Here is a 21,798-nt window from a genome sequence, read left to right on the forward strand (position 1 = left end):
TCCATGGTGGCGTAGTGTGTTACTTATGGTAGGCCTTGTTACATTGGTCCCAGCTCTCTGCAGTTCATTCACTAGGTCCCCCCGCGTGGTTCTGGGATTTTTGCTCACCGTTCTTGTGATCATTCTGACCCCACGGGATGGGATTTTGCGTGGAGCCCCAGATCGAGGGAGATTATCAGTGGTCTTGAATGTCTTCCATTTTCTAATTATTGCTCCCACTGTTGATTTCTTCACTCCAAGCTGGTTGGCTATTGCAGATTCAGTCTTCCCAGCCTGGTGCAGGGCTACAATTTTGTTTCTGGTGTCCTTTGACAGCTCTTTGGTCTTCACCATAGTGCAGTTTGGAGTCAGACTGTTTGAGGGTGTGCACAGGTGTCTTTTTATACTGATAACAAGTTTAAACAGGTACCATTACTACAGGTAATGAGTGGAGGAAAGAGGAGACTCTTAAAGAAGAAGTTACAGGTCTGTGAGAGCCAGAAATCTTGATTGTTTGTTTCTGACCAAATACTTATTTTCTATTCGCCACGACAGCACCCACTGAGAGAGGGGATCCGCCCCTAGGAACAGGAAACCTACAGAGAGATAAAAGGGGCGGCCCCCCCTCGCTCCTCAGTTGGTTTCCTGTTCCTAGAAGGAAGCCCACAGAGAAGATCTCTGTAGACACTGTACAGCGGTGTCTGAAAAGAGGAAAAACTCGCCTGGATGCCGCCTGTGCGTCTCTGCTGAGCGGCAGGGGCTCCAGAGCGAGTAGAAGCAGAGTCGGGGATTCCTGTTGGTTCCCTCCTCATCTGCACCGGCCAAATAGTGGGGCCTGGAAAGCTCCAACGATCTCCCTGCTGGGACATCGTTGTGGAAGGAAGACCATGGCGGTATGGTTACCTGAGATCCCGGTCTGGAAGGTGTGGTACGGAACAGCGGTGGCTCCCCCCGGTCCCTCAGGTACGATGCGTGGGGTTGTAATGCCGGAAGAAAGCGGCAGACGCCGGCGCATGCGCAGTGCGTCCGGAATCCCGGATGTAGTATGGCCGACCCCCGGAGGTCGGCATTGCATTTCCGGGGTAGCGGCCATATTGGATTCCTCCTGGCGGTGTTCGCAGGTGTCCTGGTGCAGGTAATTAAAAAAAAAAAAAAAATGGGTTGCAGCTGCGGGGGCTGAGATTGATAGCCCACACTATAAAAGTCTGATAGGAAGGGAAAAACAGTGTGCATTATGTCGTCCCACGAGGAAGTCAGTGAGCACCCTGTAGAAGAGCCACAAAAGCAAAGTGGTAATGCTGCAAAAAAGAATAGTGGACACTCCAGGAAGAGTGATTCCACTGAAAAATCAGGAAGGAGATCATCCCGTTCCACATCCCAGACCGGACGATCCACCCAACAATCGGTATAGTATGCTTCAGAATGTTTGGGTATTCAGCTCCTTCAGAGCTTATATTGGTCTCCTCTGCTCATGTCCCTCTAGGCAAAAAGCAAGGAGAAGACCAAGCACAAGCAGTGTGCTATATGTATTGAGCCCCTGCCTGACTCTTATCCAAAAACGTTATGTCAGGCATGCATAGATAACACCCTGCGGCAGGAGGAGTCCGTTAAAATGGACGAAATACGGCTCATGATTCGGGAGGAACTCCAATCGTTGAGTGGTGGTCCCTCAGGCAGTGTTGAGAAGAGAAGTAGGAGAAAATCCTCACCCAATGCTGACACGTCGGCGGAAAGTGGGGAAATTGATTCAGACGTCTCCCACTTGTCTGGTTCCTCAGATGAGGAGGAATATGTCTGTTTCCCGACTGAGGGAGTAAATAGTCTAGTCAAATCAGTGAGGAAAACGATGGGGGTGTCGGAGGTTAAAGGACCCCAAACGGCCCAGGAGGTTATGTTCGCAGGTCTATCTCAGCGAAAGGGCCACGTATTCCCAGTGAACCAGACTATAAAAGACCTCATTAAAAAAGAGTGGAGCAAGGGGCAGAAAGGGTTTACACCAGTATCCTGTAAGAGACGTTACCCCTTTGAGGACGAAGATTTAAACACCTGGACTAAAGTTCCAAAGGTCGATGCGGCTGTCGCATCCACTTCCCGCCGTTCTTCCCTACCAGTGGAAGATTCAGGCTCCTTATCTGATCCCATGGATAGGAAATCGGATGCACTTTTGAAAAAATCGTGGGAGGCCTGTGTCACTGCATTTAGGCCGGCAATCTCCACCACATGTACCAGTAGATCTATGCTGGTTTGGTTAGACCAGCTGGACCAGAATATCAAGAATGGTATATCTAGAGAGAAATTGAGGGCATCCATCCCCTTAATTAAGAGCGCTGCGGCATTTATTTCCGATGCCTCCGTGGATTCTCTCCGCCTGGCGGCCAGGACAGCCAGCCTCACAAATACTGCCCGCCGAGCCTTATGGTTAAAGAACTGGAAGGGGGATGCCCAGTCCAGATCCAAGTTGTGTGCCATACCCTGTCAGGGTGAGTACCTCTTTGGAACTATTCTGGATGAGATACTCACTAAGGCGGGTGAGCGTAAAAAAGGTTTTCCTAATCCCTTTGTTCCTGCTTACAGAAGGGCATTTAGGAGGCCAGCATTTGGCAGAAAGGGAAGCTTTAAAGAGCAATGGAGGAACAAAGACTTCAGGCAGAAAGGCAATTTGTTTAACAAACGTCCCTTCAAACCAGCTGAAAAATCCCGAGAACCCTATTCCACCAGTGGGCGGTAGACTACTGGGATTTATCAATCAGTGGAGAGAAATAACTATCAACCCATGGGCCATAAAATTTATATCCTCAGGCCTTACTCTAGACTTCATCCGAAAACCTCCGGATTCCTTTCGGCTCACCTCCCTAAAGTCCAAACTACAACAAGAAGCATTGGAAGTAGAAGTCAAGTCCCTTCTTGCAAAACGGGTCTTAATAGAGGTTCCGTCATCTCAAACCGGGCAGGGGTTCTACTCCCCCTTGTTTCTGATTACAAAACCTGACGGATCCTATAGAACTATTTTTAATTTGAGAAATCTAAATATGTTCATAAAACCCACAACATTTAAGATGGAATCCATTCGATCAGCCATTAAAAATTTGTTCCCTAACTGTTACATGGTAGTACTTGATCTCAAAGATGCTTATTATCATCTTCCCATACACCAGTCGCACCAGCAGTTTCTTCGGGTAGCAGTAGTTATAGACGGTCAAGTTCGTCATTTTCAATATAGAGCAATGCCCTTTGGTCTGTCTATGGCTCCTAGAGCCTTTACTAAGCTGCTTTTGGAAGTAATGTCCTTCCTACGGTTAAAAGACACATTGGTCATCCCATATCTGGACGACCTACTAATTGTGGGGAAAAATTTCTTACAGTGTGAGCAAAGGTTGGAGGAGGTGGTATCCTCTTTACAAAGGCTGGGTTGGATTATTAACTGGGAAAAATCCAGACTCCAACCCGTCACTTGTCAGAAATTTTTAGGTCTCCTCCTGGATTCAGTAGACCAAAAATGTTGGTTGCCTGATGATAAAAAGTATTCGATAATTAGTAAAGTAGATTTAGCTATCAAAAAGTGTAATATGTCACTGAGAAATGCCATGTCATTGTTAGGTTCACTATCATCATGTATCCCTGCGGTTAAATGGGCTCAATTCCATACCAGGCAGCTGCAAAAATTGGTATTGCAGGAAGACACAAAAGATAGGGTACATTTAGATCGAACAATTTTCTTAACGGCAGAGGTAGTACACTCCCTTACATGGTGGTTAGATTGGGGAAATCTATCAGAGGGGGTACCATGGGTCATCACCCCTTCTGCCGTAGTAACCACGGATGCTAGTCCGGAGGGCTGGGGAGCACATTTTGGTGGTCAGGTGGTTCAGGGCCTTTGGTCCAGGTCAGAGTTAGCTAATTCTTCTAATGTAAAAGAATTAAGAGCCATATATTATTCCCTACTCAACTTTCTTCCCCAGCTACGAGGCTCTCACACAAGGGTCCTCTCAGACAACACCTCGGCAGTAGCCTATTTAAATCGTCAAGGAGGTACACGATCAGAAAATCTTATGAGAGTCTCTTCAGACATCATGACGTTAGCCGAAAGTCATCTGTTGTCCTTGTCAGCGGTGCACATCAGAGGTATAGACAACATCCGTGCCGATTTCCTCAGTCGCCATACCCTTCATCAAGGGGAATGGATGCTCAGCAGAGAGATTTTCCGGCAGATAACAGACCGATGGGGCATGCCACAAATAGACCTATTCGCAACAAGGTCCAACCGTCAGGTCAAAACATTTGCTTCCCTTTGCAGACTGGACAACCCCGACATATTCGATGCCCTTCAGGTACCATGGACATTCGACCTGGCCTACGCATTCCCTCCATGGAATCTATTACCTATAGTAATAAGAAAAATAAGGGAGGAGGGGGCAAGAGTTCTGTTGGTGGCCCCATTCTGGCCCAAAAGGCCATGGTTCTCCTGGCTCAGGGCAATGTCGACTACAGACCCTTGGATCCTGCCTCAGACCAAGGACCTGTTGTCTCAGGGACCGTTTCTCCATCCTCGGGTAAAAGGCATGAATCTGACGGTATGGAATTTGAAAGGCACTTACTAACTCTAAGGGGTTTTTCCAGTGGGCTTATAGATACTCTTATGAAGAGTAGAAAGCCTTCCACTACCCAAATCTATGTCAGAGTTTGGAAAAAATTCCTTAAATTTCATACTGCACAACTTTCCGCTGAAGTTCCTATATTTGCAATATTGGAGTTCTTGCAAAAAGGACTTGAATTAGGACTGTCGGTAAATACTCTAAGAGTCCAGGTTTCAGCTCTAGGAGCCCTCTTTAGTTATGATGTGGCGGGAGATAGATGGGTTTCTCGTTTTATATCAGCATGTGAACGATCAAAACCTATTCATATACCACAGGTGCCTCAGTGGGATCTATCTCTGGTCCTAGATGCCTTGACACAAAGCCCGTTTGAGCCGCTACATGAGGCCTCATTAAAGAACATCTCGCTAAAAACAATACTGTTAGTAGCGTTAGTATCCGCTAGAAGAGTGAGTGATCTCCATGCCTTGTCTATTGACCCTCCTTATCTATCCGTGACATCTGATAGAATAATTTTAAAGACGGACCCTTGTTATCTCCCTAAGGTAGCCACTAGTTTTCACAGATCCCAGGAGATCCTGTTACCTACCTTCTATGAAGACCACTCGACTCCAGAAGAAGCCAGGCTTCATACCCTAGATGTTAAGAGAACTATTCTAGCCTACTTAGAGAGGACTAGGGACTGGAGGAAGAGTAGGGCTCTCTTTGTCTCTTTCCAGGGAAAAACCAAGGGTTCCAGAGTTACAAAGAACACGCTATCACGCTGGATTAGAGATGCCATTATCCTGGCGTATAAAGCTGGAGGAAGAGATCCTCCAATGCATGTGGGAGCACACTCCACAAGAGCCGTGTCGACCTCCTGGGCAGAAAGGGCGAACGTGCCGATAGATCTTATATGTAAGGCTGCAACTTGGTCTTCACCAAACACCTTCTATAGACATTATAGATTAGATCTGTCTGCTGCTTCTGACCTGACCTTTGGGGTTTCGGTTCTTGATTCAGTTAACCCACCCAGTATATAGTCTCTGAAAATCTCTCAGTGGGTGCTGTCGTGGCGAATAGAAAATATCGGATTACGTACCGGTAATGCTCTTTTATAGAGCCCACGACCGCACCCATTCGATTCCCTCCCTTTTCTTTATTTAGTTGCACGTGGTGTCTTGATAGGGAGATGTATATAATAGAATAATATGGTATGAGGTTGTAAATATGTATATATGCCTAAACCTAATAAGACTAAAAAACCTGGCGGCGGTTCCTCCTTTTTCTCTGTAAAACAACTGAGGAGCGAGGGGGGGCCGCCCCTTTTATCTCTCTGTAGGTTTCCTGTTCCTAGGGGCGGATCCCCTCTCTCAGTGGGTGCTGTCGTGGGCTCTATAAAAGAGCATTACCGGTACGTAATCCGATATTTTCCACCATAATATGCAAATAAAATGATAAAAAAACAGACAATGTGATTTTCTGGATTTTTTTTTCTCAGTTTGTCTCCCATAGTTGAGGTCTACCTATGATGTAAATTACAGACGCCTCTCATCTTTTTAAGTGGTGGAACTTGCACTATTGCTGACTGACTAAATACTTTTTTGCCCCACTGTATGTTGGATGTGAAAAGAGCAGTCTTAAATTACAAATAGAGAACCCAGTCCTGCAGACAGAGTAGGGCTCTGTTTGTATGTTTTCAGGGTCACAGAAAAGGCCACGAGGTTACGAAGGCTACCTTGTCCCGCTGGATCAGAGATGCCATCTGTCTGGCCTACTTATCAAAAAGCAAAAATCCTCCAGAAGGAGTGAAAGCACATTCGGCCCAGGCTGTATCATCCTTGTTGGCAGAGAATAAAGACATCTCCATCGAGCTCATATGTAAGGCCGCAACCTGGTCGTCACCCTTGACCTTTTATAAGCATTATAGACTTGATCTATCTTCTACATCTGACTTGGCATTCGGGAGAGCTGTCCTCAGCACGGTGATCCCACCCAGGTGAAGGTTCTCTGTAAATCTCTCAATTGGGTGCTGTCGTGGCGAAGGGTAAAAAGCCGGATTACTTACAGTTAATGCCCTTTTAATGAGCCACGACAGCACCCTGTCACTTCCCACCCTAGTTGCTATGTATGGTTACATATACGGTATATTTTGTTCATGGGTGAATATAAATAAGATAAAACGTACAAAAGTTTACGGACATATATTAATTTAACAACGGCGGTTCCTCTCGTACTCTGAAAAACAACTGAGGAGGAGAGGGGGACCCTTTTTATCTCTGTAGGTTTCCTGTTCCTATGGGCGGGTCCCTCTCTCAAGTGGGTGCTTTCGTGGTTCATTAAAAGGGCATTACCGGTAAGTAATCCGGCTTTTCTTTTAAAACCAAATTAACTTCAAGGAGAATTGTGATAAACTACATAAAAAACATTACACCTGTGCCATGATATATCTCTAAGCTGTGTGGCGCTGATGGCTGTAATATACAGTACAGACTAAAAGTTTGGACACACCTTCTCATTTAAAGATTTTTCTGTATTTTCATGACTATGAAATTTGTACATTCACACTAAAGGCATCAAAACTATGAATTAACACGTGGCATTATATACTTAATTTCAGTTGTTTCACACTTTTTTGTTATGTCTTATATTCTAGGTTTTTCAAAGTAGCCACCTTTTGCTTTGATGACTGCTTTGCACACTCTTGGCATTCTCTTGATGAGCTTCAAGAGGTAGTCACCGGAAATGGTTTTCACTTCACAGGTGTGCCCTGTCAGGTTTAATAAGTGGGATTTCTTGCCTTGGTGGGGGCCATCAGTTGTGTTGTGCAGAAGTCTGGTGGATACACAGCTGATAGTCCTACTGAATAGACTGTTCGAATTTGTATTATGGCCAGAAAAAAGCAGCTAAGTAAAGAAAAACGAGTGGCCATCATTACTTTAAGAAATGAAGGTCAGTTAGTCAGAAAAATTGGGAAAACTTTGAAAGTGTCCCCAAGTGCAGTGGGAAAAACCATCAAGCGCTACAAAAAAACTGGCTCACATAAAGACTGCCCCAGGAAAGGAAGACCAAGAGTCACCTCTGCTTCTGAGGATAAGTTTATCCAAGTCACCAGCCTCAGAAATCGCAGGTTAACAGCAGCTCAGATTAGAGACCAGGTCAATGCCACACAGAGTTCCAGCAGCAGACACATCTCTACAACAACTGTTAAGAGGAGACTTTGTGCAGCAGGCCTTCATGGTAAAATAGCTGCTAGGAAACCACTGCTAAGGACAGGCAACAAGCAGAAGAGACTTGTTTGGGCTAAAGAACACAAGGAATGGACATTAGACCAGTGGAAATCTGTGCTTTGGTCTGATGAGTCCAAATTTGAGATCTTTGGTTCCATCCACCGTGTCTTTGTGCGATGCAGAAAAGGTGAACGGATGGACTCTACATGCCTGGTTCCCACCGTGAAGCATGGAGGAGGGGGTGTGATGGTGTGGGAGTGCTTTGCTGGTGACACTATTGGGGATTTATTCAAAATTGAAGGCATACTGAACCAGCATGGCTACCACAGCATCTTGCAGCGGCATGCTATTCCATCCAGTTTACGTTTAGTTGGACCATCGTTTATTTTTCAACAAGACAATGACCCCAAACACACCTCCAGGCTGTGTAAGGGCTAATTGACCAAGCAGGAGAGTGATGGGGTGCTACGCCAGATGACCTGGCCTCCACAGTCACCAGACCTGAACCCAATTGATGGTTCGGGGTGAGCTGGATCGCAGAGTGAAGGCAAAACTGCCAACAAGTGCTAAGCGTCTCTGGGAACTCCTTCAAGATTGCTGGAAGACCATTCCCGGTGACTACCTCTTGAAGCTCATCAAGCGAATGCCAAGAGTGTGCAAAGCAGTCATCACAGCAAAAGGTGGCTACTTTGAAAAACCTAGAATATAAGACATATTTTCAGTAGTTTCACACTTTTTTGTTAAGTATATAATTCCACATGTGTTTATTTATAGTTTTGATGCCTTCAGTGTGAATGTACAATTTTCATAGTCATGAAAATACAGAAAAATCTTTAAATGAGAAGGTGTGTCAAAACTTTGGGTCTGTACTGTACATTTATTCACACCTGCAGGAGATGTGTTGGCATGGCTCGAGCCCTGGTTTCATGGATTCACTCCACATCATAAATTACCGTATATACTTGAATATAAGCCGAGATTTTCAGCCCATTTTTGGGGGCTGAAAGTCCCCCTCTCGGCTTATACTCGAGTCATACCCAGGGGTCGGCAGGGGAGGGGGAGCGGTGGCGTCTAATTATACTCACCTGCTCCTGGTGCGGTCCCTGCAGGTCCCTGGCGCCCCAGCTTCTTCCTGTACTGAGCGGTCACATGGTACCGCTCATTACAGTAATGAATATGCTGCTCTACCTCCCATAGGGGTGGAGCCGCATATTCATTACTGTAATGAGCGGTAACGGTGACCGTTCAGTACAGGAAGAAGCTGCGGCGCCGGGGAAACAGGGACAGGAGCAGGTGAGTATAACGGGGAGCGCAGCGTTGCGCGATACTCACCTCCCCGTTCCGGGCGCCGCTCCGTCTTCAGCGTCTTCTGCAGTGACGCTCAGGTCAGAGGGCGCGATGACATGGAGTGGCGCCGGATCGAAGTCAGGTGAATATTGAAAGTGCCGGGGGCCTGAGCGACGGAGAGGTATGTTGTTTTTTTTTGTTTGTTTGTTTTTTAAATCGCAGCAACAGCAAATGGGGCAAGTGTCTGTATGGAGCATCTTATGGGGCCATAACATTTGTGCAGCACTATATGGGGCAAGTGTCTGTATGGATCATCTTATGGGGCCATAACGTTTGTGCAGCATTGTATGGGGCAAATATCTTTATGGAGCATCTTAAGGGGCCATAATCAAAGTTTGTGCAGCATTATATGGGGCAAATGTCTGTATGGAGCATCTTATGGGGCCATTATTAACCTTTATGCAGAATTGTATGGGGCATATTTTAATATGGAGCATCTTATGGGGCCATCATAAACTTTATGGGGCTCCTGATTCAATAAGGATATTCAAAAACACTTAACCTACTGATGTCTCAATTAATTCTACTTTTATTGGTATCTATTTTTACTTTTGACATTTACCGGTAGCTGCTGTATTTCCCTCCCTAGGCTTATACTCGAGTCATTAAGTTTTCCCAGTTTTTTTTGTGGCAAAATTAGGGGGGTCGGCTTACAATCGGGTCGGCTTATACTCGAGTATATGCGGTACATTAGGCTTTCAATCCTCAATAATTCTGATTAATGTACAATCTCTCCTGAAATGGGGGGCACTAATACTTTCTCCACTCTTCTAGACAGGACTCTCATAATTTCTCCAGTGGTTCACCATAAATGGGTGCTCTGGTTTAGTGTTTGAGCTCTCCCCTCATACATACGTTGTTGTTGGGGATGTATCATAGAATAAAAAAACTGCCTATTTTTTTACCTGTTCATCTGTATGATATTTTGATTGTGGTGGGATCACCCTGCCTCAGTTATCTGAATCTGTAACTCCGTGGTAGTCCTTAACCCCTTTCCGACATCGGGTCACCGATGGGTTGGCATGACCACCAGTGGTCTCCTGGAGACCTCTATGGTTGTCACTGCTGGCTTGCACGTGGTGGGAGCACATACAAGTGAGTAATCCTGCTACATCCAGGTGATCTGATCATCGCTTATATGTAGCTGAGCCGATTGGGTTATGGCAGCTTCTAGTCCAAAATAGAAGTGTCCATGGAGACTATTGAAGCATGCCAAAAGTAGAATTTTTTTTTTATAAAAATATAAAAAAATATAAAAGTTCAAATCACCCCCTTTTGCCCTATTTAAAACAATAAAAAAATCAAACATAAACCTATTTGATATCGCCGAGTTCAGAATCACCCAATATATCAATATTAAAAAAGAACTAACCTGATTGCTAAATGGCGTAGCGACAAAAAAAGTCAGTGCCAGAATTACTTTCTTTTTTTTGGTCTCCATGACATTGCATTAAAATGCAATAACTGACGATCAAAACATCATATATGCACCAAAATGGTATAATTAAAAATGTCAGCTCAGTGCGCAAAGAACCAGCCCTCCCCCAACCCAAGATCACGAAAAATGGAGAAGCTACGGGTATCGGAAAATGGTGCTATTTATTTATTTATTTTTTAACCCCTTCCCGACCTGTGACACAGCGTAGGCGTCATGAAAGTCTGTGCCAATCCGACCTGTGACGCATATGCTGTGTCACAGAATGATCGCGTCCCTGCAGGCCGGGTGAAAGGGTTAACTCCAGTTCCACCCGACATGCAGGGACAGGGGGAGTGGTACTTTAGCCTTCGCCCCCCCCCGACCCCCCCCCCCCCCCCCCCGTGGCTACGATCGCTCTGATTGGCTGTTGAAAGTGCAACAGCCAATCAGAGCAATTTGTAATATTTCACCTATGAAAATGGTGAAATATTACAATCCAACCATGGCCGATGCTGCAATAGCATCAGCCATGGCTGGAGACCCCGAACTGCCCACCCCACCGACTGATGGCGGCGATCTGCAGCCGCCGTCAGTGTTCCGTACCCCTCCGTCCTGTCCTAAGCGCCTTCCTCTCCCATCCGACACTCCCCACCCTCCCCTCTGCCCCCCCCTGTTGTCCGATCGCACCCCCCCCCCCCATACTTACCTAGTCCCGGTGTCCCTCCCGGTGTCCTCGGTCTTCTTGCATGGGCGCCACCATCTTGGAAAATGGCATGCGCAGTGCGCCGGCCGATTCGTTCTTTGCACATTTTGATCGCTGCAATAGGTTCTATCACAGCGATCAAAATAAAAAAATAGTAAATAACCCCCCCCCCCTTTATCACCCCCATAGGTAGGGCCAATAATAAAATACTGAAAATATATATTTTTTTGTTTTTCTGTTAGGATTAGGGGTAGGGTTAGGGGTAGGGTTGCACTTAGGGTTGCACTTAGGGTTGCACTTAGGGTTGCACTTAGGGATGCACTTAGGGTTGCACTTAGGGTTGCACTTAGGGATGCACTTAGGGATGCACTTAGGGTTGCACTTAGGGATAGTGTTGCACTTAGGGATGCACTTAGGGTTGCACTTAGGGATAGAGTTGCACTTAGGGTTGCACTTAGGGATAGGGTTGCACTTAGGGATGGGGTTGCACTTAGGGATAGGGTTGCACTTAGGGATAGGGTTGCACTTAGGGATAGGGTTGCACTTAGGGATAGGGTTGCACTTAGGGATAGGGTTGCACTTAGGGATAGGGCTGCACTTAGGGATAGGGCTGCACTTAGGGATAGGGCTGCACTTAGGGATAGGGCTGCACTTAGGGATAGGGCTGCACTTAGGGATAGGGCTGCACTTAGGGATAGGGCTGCACTTAGGGCTAGGGCTGCACTTAGGGCTAGGGCTGCACTTAGGGCTAGGGCTGCACTTAGGGCTAGGGCTGCACTTAGGGCTAGGGCTGCACTTAGGGCTAGGGCTGCACTTAGGGCTAGGGCTGCACTTAGGGCTAGGGCTGCACTTAGGGCTGCACTTAGGGCTAGGGCTGCACTTAGGGCTGCACTTAGGGCTGCACTTAGGGATAGGGCTGCACTTAGGGATCGGGTTAGAATTAGGGCTAGGGTTGGAATTAGGGTTAGAATTAGGCTATGTGCACATGGTGCAGATTTGGCTGCGGATCCGCAGCGGATTGGTCGCTGCGGATTCGTAGCAGTTTTCCATCATGTTTACAGTACCACATAAACCTATGGAAAACCAAATCCGCTGTGCCCATGGTGCGGAAAATACAGCGGGGAAACACTGCGTTGTACTTTCCGCAGCATGTCAATTCTTTGTGTGGATTTCGCAGCGTTTTACACCTGCTCCATAATAGGAATCCGCAGGTGAAATCCACACAAAAACACACTGGAAATCCGCGGTAAATCAGCAGGTAAAGCGCAGTGCGTTTTACCTGCAGATTTTTCAAAAACTGCGGAAAAATCCGCACACAAATCCGCAACGTGGGCACATAGCCTTAGGGTTAGGGTTGGAATTAGGGTTAAGACTAGGGTTAGGGGTGTGTTGGGGTTAGGGTTGGGATTAGGATTAGGAGTGTGTTGGGGTTAGTGTTGGAGTTAGAATTGAGGGGTTTCCACTGTTTAGGCACATCAGGGGGTCTCCAAACGCGACATGGCGCCACCATTGATTCCAGCCAATCTTGCGTTGAAAAAGTCAAATGGTGCTCTCTCCCTTCCGAGCCCCGACGTGTGCCCAAACAGTGGTTTACCCCCACATATGGGGTACCAGTGTACTCAGGAGAAACTGGACAACAACTTTTGGGGTCCAATTTCTCCTGTAACCCTTGGGAAAATAAAAAATTGCAGGCTAAAAAATTATTTTTGAGGAAAGAAAAATGATTTTTTATTTTCACGGCTCTGCGTTATAAACTTCTGTGAAGCACTTGGGGGTTCAAAGTGCTCACCACACATCTAGATTAGTTCCTTTGGGAGTCTGGTTTCCAAAATGGGGTCACTTGTGGGGAGTTTCTACTGTTTAGGCACATCAGGGGCTCTGCAAACGCAACGTGACGCCCGCAGAGCATTCCATCAAAGTCTGCATTTCAAAATGTCACTACTTCCCTTCCGAGCCCTGACGTGCGCCCAAACAGTGGTTTACCCCCACATATGGGGTATCGGCGTACTCAGGAGAAACTGGACAACAACTTTTGGGGTCAAATTTCTCCTGTTACCCTTGGGAAAATAAAAAAATTGTTGCTAAAAGATCATTTTTGTGACTAAAAAGTTAAATGTTCATTTTTTACTTCCATGTTGCTTCTGCTGCTGTGAAACACCTGAAGGGTTAATAAACTTCTTGAATGTGGTTTTGAGCACCTTGAGGGGTGCAGTTTTTAGAATGGTGTCACTTTTGGGTATTTTCAGCCATATAGAACCCTCAAACTGACTTCAAATGTGAGGTGGTCCCTAAAAAAAATGGTTTTGTAAATTTTGTTGTAAAAATGAGAAATCACTGGTCAAATTTTAACTCTTATAACTTCCTAGCAAAAAAAAAAATTTGTTTCCAAAATTGTGCTGATGTAAAGTAGACATGTAGGAAATGTTATTTATTAACTATTTTGTGTTACATAACTCTCTGGTTTAACAGAATAAAAATTCAAAATGTGAAAATTGCAAAATTTTCGCCAAATTTCCATTTTTTTCACAAATAAACGCAGAAATTCTAAAGAAATGAGGTATCGCGCTAAAACCACTATAGACAACTTGTGCTACAAGTTGTGTGATAAACCTATTTTACCCACAGTAGATTAGACTGTCAAAATTGGTGACAGGCACATGTGAAAATGAAAAATAAACATAGGCACTTACTGCGTCATGGAGGATAGTGCCGCTAGGTGTACTGATCTGCGGATGTTGATACTGAAGGTTTCAGACCACAGGACGACAGGAGACTTGCTCTTTTGTGTGAAAAGCCCGCAGAGCCAGAAGCTCCCCGGCCGGTGGTGATCCTGGATGCGCGGCTGAAAAAATGGCCGACGCTGCTGAACTATGCAGCGTGTGACGTCACAAAGGCTACGGAGCTAGAAAGGGGCCAAAACTAACCAACGCGTTTCTAGGGACTGCGTCCCTCTTCGTCAACCAACTAACGCGTTGGTTAGTTTTGGCCCCTTTCTAGCTCCGTAGCCTTTGTGACATCACACGCTGCATAGTTCAGCAGCGTCGGCCATTTTTTCAGCCGCGCATCCAGGATCACCACCGGCCGGGGTGCTTCTGGCTCTGCGGGCTTCTCACACAAAAGAGCAAGTCTCCTGTCGTCCTGTGGTCTGAAACCTTCAGTATCAACATCCGCAGATCAGTACACCTAGCGGCACTATCCTCCATGACGCAGTAAGTGCCTATGTTTATTTTTCATTTTCACATGTGCCTGTCACCAATTTTGACAGTCTAATCTACTGTGGGTAAAATAGGTTTATCACACAACTTGTAGCACAAGTTGTCTATAGTAGTTTTAGCGCGATACCTAATTTCTTTAGAATATTTTGGTTCACCTGTGGGTGTGACAGGGGAGGCACGGCACCTGTCTGGTATCAGCAGCTTTTTTCCCAGTTTGTCACGAGCGCCAGTGTGATAATTCTTTGTTGGTTAAACGCAGAAATTATCGACCTAAATTTACCACTAACATGAAGCCCAATATGTCACGAAAAAACATTCTCAGAACCGCTAGGATCCGTTGAAGCGTTCCGGAGTTATTACCTCATAAAGGGACACTGGTCAGAATTGCAAAAAACGGCCAGGTCATTAAGGTCAAAATAGGCTGGGTCATGAAGGGGTTAACAAAGTTTGGATTTCTTTTTTCACCACTTAGATAAAAAAGAACGTAGATATGTTTGGTGTCTATGAATTTGTGGTAATCTGGAGAACCATACTGGCTGGTCAGTTTTAGTATTTAGTGAATATAGTAAAAAAGCAAGACAAAAAACAACTGTGGGATTGCCCTTTTTTTTCCAATTTCACTGCACTTGGAATTTTTTTTCCCGTTTTCCAGTAAACAATATGTTAAAACTAAACTCTCGTTCAAAAATACAACTCAACCCACAAAAAACAAGCCCTCACATTACAATATTTAACAAAAAATAAAAGTTATGGCTCTGGGAAGAAGTGGAGCAAAAAATGAAAATGCAAAACCAAAAATACCTCTGGTCGTTAAGGGGTTAAAAAGGTCTCCATTCCCTTTTCCAAATGCTTGAGATCTAAATTTATCAAACGTCTGCTCTACACTATTGGGCTATATGCACACAATCCATTTTCGTGGCATTTTTTTTTACGTCTGTAAATGCTCCAAAAATGCAATGGAATACTAAAGCAAGGGAAATCAAAGACAATCCTGAAGTGTACTGCACATGATCAGTAAATTTCTGTCCGTATTTGTATTGTTTTATTTTCTGCAGCATGCCAATTCTTTTTGCGTTTCTGCTGCGTTTTTGACTCTTTGACTTCAACTGAGTCAGTCAAATCTGCAGCTAAAACACAGGTGTACAAAGGTTTGCGGACTAGCTTCAGATTTGCTGTCAAAAACGCTGCAAATTGTCAAAGGGAAATACTGTCAAAAGGAGGAAGAGTGTGTAGGCGGAGAATATGTATGTCTGTGTGTGGGCGGAGAATATGCATGTGTCTCTGTGTGTGAGCGGAGAATACGTGCGTGTGTGTCTCTGTGTGTGGGCGGAAAATGTGTCTGTACTCAAGCGACGGACATGTATACCCAGGCGTCGTCTGATGGGACTACTACTCCCATCTGGCTACATCTTTTGACAGGAGGTAGTCGCTACTGCAGTGTACCACTGAGCCCCCGTGAAAGTTCACTGGAGTTGATTAGCTGATCAGCTCCGGTGCTCTCACTTACGGCATCGCTGTATGGGAAAGTTCTCACACAGCGGTAGTGCCCTAAGTGAGAGAATCGCAGCTGATCAGCTGATGAACTCCAGTGAACTCTCACAGCAGCGCAGTGTTACACTGCGGGAATAATTACCTCCTGTCAATGTATCACTGGAGGCCAGGTATAGCAGTCACATCTCCTGATGTGACTGCTCTACACGTGAGATCGCCGTGGGACACTTGATATTAAATGGACTACGGCGGACAGGATAGTATATGTTCGTTTATTATTGTTTTGATTGTTTGCGGGAGACAAGGGAGTTGGAGATTAGGCATTCAGTAAATATGGTACATTTTGATTCAATAAAGGAGTCTGTGATTATTTCAAATAAAGGACTTTATTCTGGGTGTCTGTGTTTTATACAATATCATTAGGGCTAGTAATGGATAGGTGTCTTATAGAAGTCTCTCCATTACTAACCTGTGGGCTTGATGTCACCTGATAATACAAAGGCGACATCAACCCCACAGATATGAACCTCACTTGCCAACGCTACAGGGCAAGTGGGAAGAGCGAGGCTAAGTGCCAGAACTGGCGCATCTATAAGATGTGCCATTTCTGGGGTGGCTGAGAGCTGAAGTTTCTAACCTGGGGGATGCCAATATCCATGGTCCCTTCCCAGGCTATTAATAACACCCTGCAGCGGTCTGTCAAGCCTTAGCTGGTTCGAGCTTATAGGAGGAACCCATGTCAATTTTTTTTCTGGGGTTTCCCTGTAAACTAGCCAGTAAAGGCTAAGCAAATAGCTGTGAGCTGATATTTATACTCGTAGCCTGCAAATCTTTGGCTTTTGGCTCCTTCCCAGAATATTTACATCAGCTGTCGGCTTTCCCTCTGCTGGTTATGAAAACTATGCGGGAGCCCGGGCAATTTTTTAAAAAATATTTTGAATAATAAAACAGATATTGCATTTCATGCAGATTTCTGACAATTGCTTTTTTGTTACAGCATATGTAGGTTAATTATGTTAATGCTCCTACATAGGCTGGGGTGTCTTTATTTAATATTAATGAGGATATCTTGTTGAACAAGGAAATTACATCACAATTATAATTTTTTTTTTTAAATATATCTTTATTTAGCTCTTTGGATATGCAAAAACGCATAAAACCACGTGTATTGTCAGCTGCGTTTTTCTGCCAAGAGATGCAGAAACCGTGTAGCAAATACGCAATGTGCGCACACAGCCTTATATATAGTTTTATTTAAAAGTATATTTCTTGTTGAAATTAATGTGATAGTTTATATTGCTATCGTAAAGGCCAATATTTTCTAAGAGCCACTGAGTTCCATACTCTAATTACCCCGACGAGGTTTTGCCGTTAGTTACTCATTGTTTCTTTTTATACTTAAAAAGACTGTTCAGCTTGATTATTTCAGTAGGTGTGTTATATAGTTGCAGTTTTGCCCATCATCCTTTAACTTCTTTAACCCCTTTACATCTGGATTTACACACAGACCCCTAGGCTTGGACCACATTGATATTTGCATTTCAGTAGTATGAGATGACAAGAAGAATAGTCAGGTAGTCTGGCTACAACCGTGAGGGAAGAGAAAATACAAAATCAAAAGACACAAGAGTAGTCAGTAAACAGGCCGGAGTCACAACAGGAAACAAATACCCAAGCTGGGAGCTGAGTACAGAGGACTGAACCAGAGGAGAACCAGCCTGTATCTCGCAGCTTCCAGCAATATGCTTCAAGCTTTAGTGGGGTGTGGTGCTTTCCAGTTGGCTGAAGTAAGGAGCAGATTACTCTAGCTGGACAGCGTGCACACCCAAACCCATGGATGGTACCCCTGCCAGAATGGATGGTATCACAGGTTGCAGGCAACTTAAACTTGGTGGCTCGACAGTCTGCGCCCCCCAGAGCTTCTGGTTCTTATGTCTCCTCCATTACCAGCGCCGCCTATAGAATGAATAAGCAGACGGCATAAGAGCAGATCCCAGAGAAGCTGGGACAGAGCATTTGTAAAAGCCCTAATATGACAAAATGTCAGAAAACCAGAGCAGTAGAAATCCCTATAAAGTGACTCCATTTTGGACAGTATAACCCTCTGTGAATTAATCTTTAGGAGTAGTGACAATTTTGACTCCACAGCCACTTTCCGTTAATTAGCGCACAGTGGATGTTGGAGAGTAAAAATGGAAAATTTACCGTTTTATTACCCAACACATAGTGCCAAGATTGTGCTCCAGAAGACACACGCACCATAAATTAAGTGGGTTCTTCTCACTATAGTAATGCCAAATACATGGATGCTAAATGTGGTTTGAGCACACTGCAAGGCTAGTAAGCGAGGGGGAGATTTAACTTTGGAGAGTGGATATTGCTAGATTGGTTTATGGAAGTGATGTTGCTTTTCAAGCCACTAATAATGTAGAAACCTCTGTTTTTTTCCATTGACAGATGATGGACCTGAGAGGGGACTTGTTTTTTGTAAGATGAGTAGAACTTTTCATTGGTATTATTTTGTCTACATAACATTGTTTGGTGGCTTTTTATTCCATATTTGGGAGGCAGCATGAACAAACTGTTGACTGTTGAACCCCACGCTCCACTGGTTCATCCTATGATGTTTTCTATTAGACTGTGAACTGTCATTTTGTTGGTGAATAATTCAAATATATTACATAAGTTGCCATTTTTAATGACCGTTTAAGTAGAAATGTTCAAAAAATATTAAATTGTTGATATTTCGTGGAAAAATAATTGGTTTTATTCTTAGCAGATTACTGTACCAGGAGATCAGAGGGGCAGCTTTCATCTTCAATTTTCAAATCAGAGGATCTTGAGATCACACGGGATACAATTGAAGTGAATGTCATTACGCCAGATATACCATCATGCCTTCACAGCAAAGATCTGTCATCTGATCCTTTGAAATGGGTCCTGTCTTCTGATTCCTTACCAACTACTAAGGAAAATCAAAGTCATAAAATAAGCATTAAAGAACAAACTGCTCCTAAATCAAAGAAGCCGTTTTCACCTCCCGAATATGGAAATAGCTTTCCGCTTGAAAAGCATTTTCTTAAACATCAAACAATTCACACAGCAGAGAACAGATGTTCTTGTTCAAAATGTGGGAAATGTTTTAACCATAAATCAAATTTGCTTAAGCACCAGAGAATTCACACAGGGGAGAAGCCTTTTTCCTGTTCAGAATGTGGGAAATGTTTTAGCCAGAAATCATCTCTGCTTCAGCACCAGAGAATTCACACAGGGGAGAAGGCTTTTTCCTGTTCAGAATGTGGGAAATGTTTTATCCGGAAATCGTCTCTTGATCACCACCAGAGAACCCACACAGGTGAGAAGCCTTTTTCCTGTTCAGAATGTGGGAAGTGTTTTAACCTGAAAGTGCATCTTGATCAGCACCAGAGAACCCACACAGGTGAGAAGCCTTTTTCTTGTTCAGAATGTGGGAAATGTTTTAGCCAGAAATCAGATTTGCTTAAGCACCAGAGAATTCACACAGGGGAGAAGCCTTTTTCATGTTCAGAATGTGGGAAATGTTTTAACCAAAAATCAGATTTGCGTACGCACCAGAGAAGTCACACAGGGGAGAAGCCTTTTTCCTGTTCAGAATGTGGGAAATGTTTTAGCCAGAAATCATCTCTGCTTCAGCACCAGAGAATTCACACAGGGGAGAAGGCTTTTTCCTGTTCAGAATGTGGGAAATGTTTTATCCAGAAATCGTCTCTTGATCACCACCAGAGAACCCACACAGGTGAGAAGCCTTTTTCCTGTTCAGAATGTGGGAAGTGTTTTAACCTGAAAGTGCATCTTGATCAGCACCAGAGAACCCACACAGGTGAGAAGCCTTTTTCTTGTTCAGAATGTGGGAAATGTTTTAGCCAGAAATCAGATTTGCTTAAGCACCAGAGAATTCACACAGGGGAGAAGCCTTTTTCATGTTCAGAATGTGGGAAATGTTTTATCCAGAAATCGTCTCTTGATCACCACCAGAGAACCCACACAGGTGAGAAGCCTTTTTCCTGTTCAGAATGTGGGAAGTGTTTTAACCTGAAAGTGCATCTTGATCAGCACCAGAGAACCCACACAGGTGCGAAGCCTTTTTCTTGTTCAGAATGTGGGAAATGTTTTAGCCAGAAATCAGATTTGCTTAAGCACCAGATAATTCACACAGGGGAGAAGCCTTTTTCCTGTTCAGAATGTGGGAAATGTTTTAGCCAGAAATCAGATTTGCTTAAGCACCAGATAATTCACACAGGAAAGAAGCCTTTTTCCTGTTCAGAATGTGGGAAATGTTTTAGCCAGAAATCAAATCTGCTTAAGCACCAGATAATTCACACAGGGGAGAAGCCTTTTTCCTGTTCAGAATGTGGGAAATGTTTTAGCCAGAAATCAAATCTGCTTAAGCACCAGATAATTCACACAGGGGAGAAGCCTTTTTCCTGTTCAGAATGTGGGAATTGTTTTAGCCAGAAATCAGTTTTGCTTAAGCACCAGAGAATTCACACAGGGGAGAAGCCTTTTTCCTGTTCAGAATGTGGGAAATGTTTTAGCCAGAAATCAGTTTTGCTTAAGCACCAGAGAATTCACACAGGGGAGAAGCCTTTTTCCTGTTCAGAATGTGGGAAATGTTTTAGCCAGAAATCAAATCTGCTTAAGCACCAGATAATTCACACAGGGGAGAAGCCTTTTTCCTGTTCAGAATGTGGGAATTGTTTTAGCCAGAAATCAGTTTTGCTTAAGCACCAGATAATTCACACAGGGGAGAAGCCTTTTTCCTGTTCAGAATGTGGGAAATGTGTTATCCGGAAATCAGATTTGCTTAAGCACCAGAGAATTCACACAGGGGAAAAGCCTTTTTCATGTTCTTAATGTGGGAAATGTTTTAAACGGAAATTGTGTTTTCTTAAAGGAGTTGTCATCATGTTTTGCCTTGTTAAAATAAAAAAAAAAATCATATTCACCTTCCGTACCGGTGCTGTTCCAGTGGTATCGTCACTCACATTCCTGGGGCTCATGAGGTTGTTGCATCACACAAGCCCTGTGCCCAATCAGCCCCAGCTTCACTGTCCCCGCCCTCGATGTATTGAACATGAAGCCAGTAGGGTTGAGCGAAACGGATCGGACATTTTCAAAAATCGCCGACTTTCAGCAAAGTCGGGTTTCATGAAACCCGACCCGATCCCACTGTGGGTTTGGCCATGCGGTCGGCGATCTTCACGCCAAAGTTGCGTTTCGTATGACGCTTTCCCCGCCATTTTTTCAGCCAATGAAGGAGTGTGGGCAACGTGATGACATAGGTTCCGGCTTGTTTTCTGCGGCGTCACAGGGGGTATAACTGCCATATTACCGTTTGGGATGTAGCGATTTCCACAGTCCAACACAACCAATGCTTTGCACGGAGGGGAGAGAGAGAGAGACTTTGATTTCCCATTGACTTACATTGGGTTTCGTGTTTCGGTCGATCCCCGACTTTTCGCGATAATCGGCCGATTTCAATCGACTCTACTTTTGAGAAAGTCGGGTTTCGCGAAACCCGACTTAATCCTAAAAAAGTAAAAGTCGCTCAACCCTAGAAGCCAGTGCTGTGACTTCTCTTTGACTTCCTCTTATTGTTCGATTTGTTTGAAGGTGAGAACAGTGAAGCCAGCGCTAATTGGAAGCAGGGCTCATATGACATAAAAACCTGAGCCCCCGAATTGCAAGTGCTGACACTGCTGGAACCGCGCCAGCATGGGAGGTTTACAGAAGTGTTTATATTTTAACAGGACCAAACATGAGGAATGAGAAGTCAAAATCCCACACAGAGGAAATGACATTATCA

At 44.5% G+C, this 21,798-nt stretch overlaps 1 protein-coding gene across 1 annotated transcript in view; it reads left to right on the forward strand.

Annotated features, from left to right (window-relative positions):
* Positions 1–20,919, forward strand: part of LOC143768228 (uncharacterized) — a 36,179-nt gene extending 15,260 nt beyond the window's left edge. Inside the window, exons 7-8 of the mRNA XM_077256921.1 lie at positions 18,733–20,774; positions 20,887–20,919. Of these exons, the coding sequence (XP_077113036.1) occupies positions 18,733–20,774; positions 20,887–20,919 (2,075 nt within the window). The remainder of the gene's footprint in view (positions 1–18,732; positions 20,775–20,886) is intronic.
* Positions 20,920–21,798: the final 879 nt, after the last annotated feature.

This window comes from Ranitomeya variabilis, chromosome 4 (genome assembly GCF_051348905.1).
Source record: "Ranitomeya variabilis isolate aRanVar5 chromosome 4, aRanVar5.hap1, whole genome shotgun sequence".
Lineage (NCBI taxonomy): Eukaryota > Metazoa > Chordata > Amphibia > Anura > Dendrobatidae > Ranitomeya > Ranitomeya variabilis.